Here is a 7,905-nt window from a genome sequence, read left to right as displayed (position 1 = left end):
GCCAAGACTGCAGACGTTGGAACTGAAGCAGAAACAACTGCTACCTTCTCTGCCTTACTCTGCTACCTTCATTATAAAATCCAAGCCTACCTGCATAGGGGTGGCACCACGAAAGGTGGACAAGCCTTCCCTTCTATTAGTAATCAAGAAAATGGCACACAGACCTGCCCCCAGGCCAATCTGCTGGAGGGGACTCTCTACTTGAGCTCTCTTCTTCCCAGGTGTGCCAAACTCACAGTAGAGATTGGTCCTCACCCAGAGTTACACAAACAGGGTGTGTGCACATACACACACATACACACACACCACACACAAACACACACAAACATGCATACAGCACAGAACATACATACATAAACACATACAACACAGCACATACAACATACATATGTACACAACAAGCACACACACATACACATACAACACAGTACACATATACATAAACACACAAAGACAGACAACACAGCACACATACAACACAGCACACACATGCACATACAAACTCACAAACATACACATACACACAATATAGCACACACACCTATACACAACACAGCACAGCATACACATATACACACAACACACAAGCACACACACATGCACATACAACACAGCACATACACACACACAAAACACAGCACACACATATACACACACAACACACAAGCACAAACATATGCACACACAACACAGCACACATATACATAAACACACAAAGAGAGACAGCACAGCACACATACAATACAGCACACACATGCACACACAAACTCACAAACACACAATTCAACATAGCACATACACATACATATATACATACAAAACACACAACACACACATACATGTACAACACAGCACACACACAAAACACACAGCACAGCATATACATACACACAAACCTTTTACTGCTTGTTATAATTTGGATCATCTTCTACAAAAGAGTAGTTTCTTAAACTTTAAAAAAAAATTTTCCATCTAATGGTTCCAATTTCCCTTCTCTGATTCTTTGCCTAAAGAATATAATTTCAATGGAAAAAAAGTGATTAGTTCTTTAAAAACCTTAGAAATAGCTGAGATGATACCAGACATTTCCAGAAAGAGGAAGAGTGTCTTTCTTATGCTACAGCAATGGAGGAGAGCCGTGAACAGTAAGAACGCCTGACTATGAAGTAGGGACGGGAAGAACACGGGGGGGGGGGCAGCTTTAGAGTCAGTGAGTGGGGTGAGGAACAAGACAGCAGAGGTGGAATCTCAATATCCAGTTCTATCTCTACTAGCATGGCCAAGCACCCCATGTCTGCTTGAACCCCGAGTCCCAGGAGACACCCTTCCATCCCAGAACCCCACAGAGAATTCATAGAAGACACTTGGCTAGCTTTCAGGGTTAAACTCTCTAAACACAAGAGAAGTTACATAAGGATATAAAGAGGGTCTGCATAGGCTTATGACTAGCCTTAAAAGGAGAGATTTTTTAGAAGGATAATCAAGAATAAATATTTTAAAAACTACTTCCAGGGAGCAAGTGACAACTTCATGCCTTTTTAAACATGCCTCCCAAATGGTACATATTCAACAGACTGGTTTTAGTTTCTTGTTATCAGTCCCACTCTGAAAACCAGTATTTTCTAGTTAAGTTGGGGGGGGGGAGGTAGAAAGGATAAGACACCCCAGACTTCTGACAATGTGGTCTCCAAGGCCTGTTGTCACAAAAGGCGCATCTGGAAATGAGGAGGGAACTGGCAGAATTCATACCTGAAACCAAGACTCAGGTATCCTGAGAGCCACAGGTTGGGAACTAGAGAGCCTTGTATCTTTCCTTCCAAGGTGCTCTCCCAAAGCCTGAGTGGGGTCTGTGAGTGGAAGCTATCTTCCTTGCACACTAGCCATTCTCCGTGATGTTATCCTCAATCATCCAAAGACATTATATTTTTGATCAACTAATAAACATTTCTCTGCCCTTACCTACATAATACGGCGTTAGTAATATTACAGGAGCTGTTCTCACCCCCCCCCCCAATTATTAGTTTCTCAGAGACTTTCACAGGGGACGTGGACCCAAGGACAGACAATAACAGTTCTTGAGACACCAATGATAGAGTCACTGGTACTATGTTACAGGCATGATCAACGACTAAGCCAGTTTCAGTGAACGATGAGGACAATTTTGAGACGTTTGAGCATACATGAATACACACAAAAACCCCAAATGATTTCGACTCAAAAACCTTAGCCATGGCAAGAAAGGCTTGGGCTCTTACTGCCAGACATTCTCCTACTGGGAGAGCTGCAACCCATGTGGAGAGTTTGCCAAGAACTCTCAAAAGAGAGTTATAAGGGAATCTGTTGTTGTGCACGCAGTTATTTTCATATTCTTGAAGTAAAAAATGGTGCTAGGTTTGCATTACCTCAGTTCTCAGAAGCTGAGTCACCTTTAGCCCTCACTGACTCTGCTGACCCCAAGGGAACTTGAGCTTGGACTTGGGACAACCCCAGCTGACTCCGAGTGACAGCAGGTTTCCGATCGTGTACTAATGGCAGTCGGAGGAAAAGTGAATTTAGATTTTTTTTTTTACCCCCTTACTCATATAATTTGAAGATTACAGAGTAAGGGTTTTAAAGGTCAGAGTGAATTACTAATTAAGTTGAAGCATTTGAAATTAGCATGTAAAACCTCTACTCATAATAGCGATTAAGGAATAATTAATCATGCAGGGGAAAATGGCTGCCAAGTGGAGTCTGCAGCAAAATGACTTTTTAACTAGTTGCTATGGAGCTTCTGGATGACATCACTGGGAAACTGGACGGTCTTAGCTCCACTCTTTGTCTTTCAGCTGCTGGGTTTGCTGATGTTGTTGTTGTTGTTGTTTAGTTGTAGTTGTTTTTAAACCAAGCACCATGAAGATAGCCCAGTCTGTAAAATGCTTGCCAACGTACTTCCCAGACAAGCAAAGGAGACCAATGCTCAGTCCCTACCTAGAACCCAGGTGGTGGGTGCATCCTTGAAATCCCAGTGCTGCAGAGTTAGAAACAGGCAGACCCATGGGGCTCACTGGCCAAAACAAGGTGGGTGGTGCCGGAGGAACAACACCCAAGTTGTCCTCTGGTCTCTAGGCATAAGAGCCTGCATCCCTTCCCCTACACACCATTTATTCACACACACACACACACACACACACACACACACACACACACACATACACACACACACACACACACACACACACACACACACACAAATAGCATACAGACAGCATGATCCAGGCAGATGTTCACCAACGTTCTCAACCTCACAGGAGCTCAGGAGCACATAGAGATGTGAAGGAACCTACAGCAATGGTATCAAATGCGTACTCTCAAAACCACTTTAATTTTACTATAAACTACTATAAATGGCACATTCCAACTACCACATCATTTCAGATACTCTGAAGGCTGATGCTGACTCCCTCTTAAGAATTTAAAAACCTTTTAGAAGGCTGAGGCAGGAGACTGGCAGTTCAAGGCTAGCCTGAGCTACAAAGAGAGACCTTGTCTCAAAAAAAAAAAAAAAAAAAAGACAGATATAAAAGTAAAATTGAAGCTAAGTAAGTAAACCTTTGATTTTTGTCTGTTGGTTGTTTTGTGATGTCTGGTGGTGTATCTGCCAGTTTTTGAATGTTGCTTTAGTCTATCTGTTTCTCGCAGGATGTGAGCTTCCCACAAGTTGAGATGGCAGGTGTGGCCACCACATCTGGCCTTTACATATTACATTTAAATATCACCCAGTTGATTTGACTCACAAATCTTTAGCAAGGAAAAACATTAAGGCAGCATTTACATACAGATTCGTATTTTAATCAGTTGTTATTTATTAATCAGCTAATCCACACAACAAACCTATGAGGTAGTTTAACATGCCTTGAATATGAACAAATTCAAAACCAGAAGGGGGCAGGGGAGAAAAATCCATCCCTACAATAATATGTTGCACAGACAGACTTTTCTTAGTTTTATTCTTACAAAAGAAAAATAATTCACTGGACAAGCTGTTCAAGAGAAGGACAGATATTTAGTGGGGACTGTCTTTACAACCTCGTGGTCTCTTATTGGGGTTTAATGTCCTGTATTCCCACTGCCTTGTCAAAAATGCCTCACTCAGCTTTGACAGGAAGGTGGCCTCTCTAGATGGGGAGTTCCGCAGGAATGACAGCATTATAAGTGGGTCCCATTGTTTTTTGTTTTTGTTTTTTTCTTTTTGATACAGTTGGCCTAATTAAATTTACTCCAACAGACAGTGCAAAGATCCTTGCAGTTCCAATTTATGCATCTCTGTCATCTAAAGGGCCAAAAAGAACAGATCCCATTGGTCTTTCAGTCCAGCAGCAATAGATGAAAGTTTTATGGCTACTTTATCAGCAGAAGGAATGGCCACAGCACTTGCTGCTTAGCGGATTGCTTTATGAGTGTATTTATTAGTTCCCTGGACTATGGAGACTGTCTATAAGGAGAGCTCATTAATTTGGATCTTACTATCATGGCATTTGTGGCCACTGACACAGGTTGCTAGCCTCAAGCTCATATCCGTACTGAACGGGAAGAAGATTTTGTAAAGCAAATTCAAATGGTATGGCCAGGACTAAGGGGTGATCTAGTGTTCTGAGGAATCACACCTAAGCATGGCATTCAGTGGTAGACCACATGGGCAATGCATGTTACATCCTGGAGACTATATCCTGGAATGATAGGAGAAGGGAGAGAAACAGGGAGATACCTAGGTCAACCGCTAGTGACTGTTCCATTAAACAGAGATATCTCGATTTAACAGGAGGCCGATAGGTGTTGAGTTTTTCTCATTATGGCCAGAAAACTTAATGTGGTTAGCTGACATCACTCTGAACTCTGAAATATCCACGTTAATTTAGACACAGTCGTATGGACAGCTCTCCTCTCTCATAGATGAGTTTTCTCCATGTTCTCCTCAAATGATATAGAACTAACCCCAAGTTCTTATTGTAATCACATTGCTCTCTCTCTCTCAGGGTTGCTCCACATGGACTGGTCAGGAGACAGAGACACAGACAGGTTTGTCTCTTTTCTTCCCATCAGAATCAAGGGCCCCTGAAAAACATTTGCCCTACACCCAACTCCTGTCCAGTCATAATAAAACTGGAAACTAACATAAGACTTCATTGAACATACAGCCACACTAAAGCAAAAGTGAACAGCCCAGTTTCTGGAGGAAAGGTGTGTCTGTTAGATAGTCTCCAGAACACAGTGGCATGTTGAGCCTTCTTGCAGATAGTAGTCTGGCCAAGTGATCCTCACAGCGTGCTGGGATGACACTCCCCTTATCTGCATGGGCATGAATATACTTGAGAACAATCAAACCAAGAAAATGTCTGGTAGGTGTCTGTGGCAGCTTGCCAAAGAGCAATGGTATTTCGATGAGGCACTCTGAAATAATCTGATTATTGTAGCTGGAGGCTTAGCCATAAAGGACTTGGCAAAGTGTCACTGTAATGCAAAGGAGATCTATGTTCATAGGCTTTTCTATCTTAGGCCATTAAAAACAAAAATAAACACAACACTTCAGGGAGAGAGCTCAGGCACTAAACAGAAACAGAGAAAGATTTTAAAAACAAAAACCAAAACCTCAGACTATGCTTATTTTACAGCAGAATTGACAAATAAAGCTTTATTCCACATATTCGAAGAAAAGCCATCACGGGAGGGCTGTAGCTCTGTTGTGTGCTTCTTTCTAAAATAGCAAAATAAAATTGTTGTCACCACACCCCTCGTGCTTCCCACCTGCAGCATGACTGTACACGGTGTGTGTGACCTTCCTCTTTGCAGCCACGGGTCTGGTCCCTAAGGACCGTGACCTCCTCACACAACAAAACAGGCACCTTAAGAACAACACTGTGCGTTTCCGTGTCGTTTCGTTTATTGCTCACTGGCTGTCCACGACCTCAGATCTCTGTGGAAAGCGCTGATGTCTGGAAAAGTCTGACGTTACTTGGTAGCTTGGTGGTCACAAGTTGTCAAGGGCTGCTCCAGCCAGCTGAGAGCCCAGGAAAGGAAGTTCTGTGTCTACCTTGCAGTGTCTGCAAGACACCACTTCCCAACACAATGCAGAGCAGTGATTCCCTGGAGAGGGAATTTCACAGTTGCACTCAAACTTGATCCCTTTAAAGAGCATCAGTTCTCTGGTCCATCCTCTTCCCAGAAGAGTTCTGTTCAAAGTCACTCAATCCCCAGCTCGGCAACAAGTTGGAAGAGAAACAGAAGAAGGAAACTTCTTCAGGATTTAATCATTCTCTTCCCTCCCTTGACACACACCAAATCATTACTGCCCCAAATTAAAGCCCACAATCCAGGCCAACTTGCTAAGAATTACTTCCATCTCACTCTGGGGTTTAAAATTCTCCTTTGGATACCTTTACAAAAGCACTCCATCAAGGTCAACCGCTGTGAAGACATTTTTACTTAATAGGATCATCATGCAATCAAAACTAGTTCTTTTCCTAAGCTATGATCTGGCAGCTTGCAAGGAGAACTTGGCTTCGTCTTGTGAAGCTTTCCATCAAGGTGATCCAGAGTGAAGGTCCTTCCTCTGTGTTCCCACCTGCTTTCACGCTCCTGGCATTTAGAGGCAAGGCTGGCTCATAGGTGTGAAGCAGGAAGGACTGGTATTCTATTTGTTATATAACTTCTACAGACCACAATTTGCTCTGTTCTTGTGGTTGGCGTCACCAACTATGTTCCCCATGATGACAAAAGTATATTTGTTAATGGATCTAGGAGGCTTACATGATAATCATGAAGGGTCTCACAGAATCATTGTAACTCTACGGAAATCTAGAATGAATTGGAAATTAAATTTTCCACTCATTGTAAGTTTGAATAATGCTCTGACTAGCTGCTGTGTGTGTGATTGCAGTTTAGAACTTGTGCTAAACAATGTTATCAGAAAAGGATTCTTCTAAATCCAAGGATAATTTGCCACTAAATGAGAAGAAGAAAAGGAAATCTTATTTACTTTCAAAAATCAATACTGGTCACGTGTTAATCTGTGAATCCTTGTAAGAAATGTTCATTGCTTGAGAAAGGATCCTCCTTTGGTTGGTGAGCAGTTCTCTACCACAGAGAAATGCGGGAGTCTCTTCTTAGCTCTTGATAGATGCTGTCACTACTTATTCTTCAGGCTGTAAGACAAGAAGGAAGACAGTAGTACCTTCTTCCATAATTATACATGTTGGCACACCCCTCTTCTCCTACCCTCCATCCCCGACCCCTCCAAATTTAAATAAAGCTTAATTTAGATAGTGAATCATTTGTGTGTGTGTGTGTGTGTGACAGAGAGAGAGAGAGAGAGAGAGAGAGAGAGAAAGAGAGAGAGAGAGAGAGAGAGAGAGAAGTGTGTATGTGTGGAAGGTGTGATTGGTCACCTGTGAGTGTATGAAGACCAGAGATCTCTTCCCACTTTGTATTTCTGAAACGGTGCCTTCACTCAACATGGAACTCACCATTTTGCTGGATTGACTGGGTGGCAGGTTCTGAGATTTACCTGTCTCCACCCTCCCAGTGCTAGGGCTGCAAACATACATAGCCACGCCTGGCATTTATGTGGGTGTTGGGGATTATCAGGTTCACGGCCTTGTACACCAAACTCTTTACCCTCTTAGCCATCTCTTCAGATCCTCCACGGTGATTCTTTTAGGAGATTAAGTAATCTGCCTTATATGGTGACAGAATTATCAATGCCATTTCCATATTGTGAAAAATCTGCACTTCTCCACTCTGAATTCAGACACTAGCTCCTTTTCAAATGATCTTGAGATTAAAAACAACGGATACCAAAAGATGATTGGTATAACTTTTGTGCCACTATTACACCAGTCTATCTTGAAGGCAGGTCACTGTTGTAGA

At 42.4% G+C, this 7,905-nt stretch overlaps 1 protein-coding gene across 12 annotated transcripts in view; it reads right to left on the bottom strand.

Annotated features, from left to right (window-relative positions):
• Window positions 1–3,809: 3,809 nt before the first annotated feature.
• Window positions 3,810–7,905, bottom strand: part of Zmat4 (zinc finger, matrin type 4) — a 415,792-nt gene continuing 411,696 nt past the window's right edge. For all 12 annotated transcript variants that reach the window (XM_017312858.2, XM_006509141.3, XM_006509140.4 and 9 more), the window contains one exon: window positions 3,810–7,181. In XM_017312858.2, the coding sequence (XP_017168347.1) occupies window positions 7,166–7,181 (16 nt within the window). In that variant the 3' untranslated portion in view covers window positions 3,810–7,165. The remainder of the gene's footprint in view (window positions 7,182–7,905) is intronic.

The sequence above is a fragment of the Mus musculus genome, chromosome 8, assembly GCF_000001635.26.
Source record: "Mus musculus strain C57BL/6J chromosome 8, GRCm38.p6 C57BL/6J".
Taxonomy (NCBI): Eukaryota; Metazoa; Chordata; class Mammalia; order Rodentia; family Muridae; genus Mus; species Mus musculus.
This window is presented reverse-complemented; position numbering and strand designations above follow the sequence as displayed.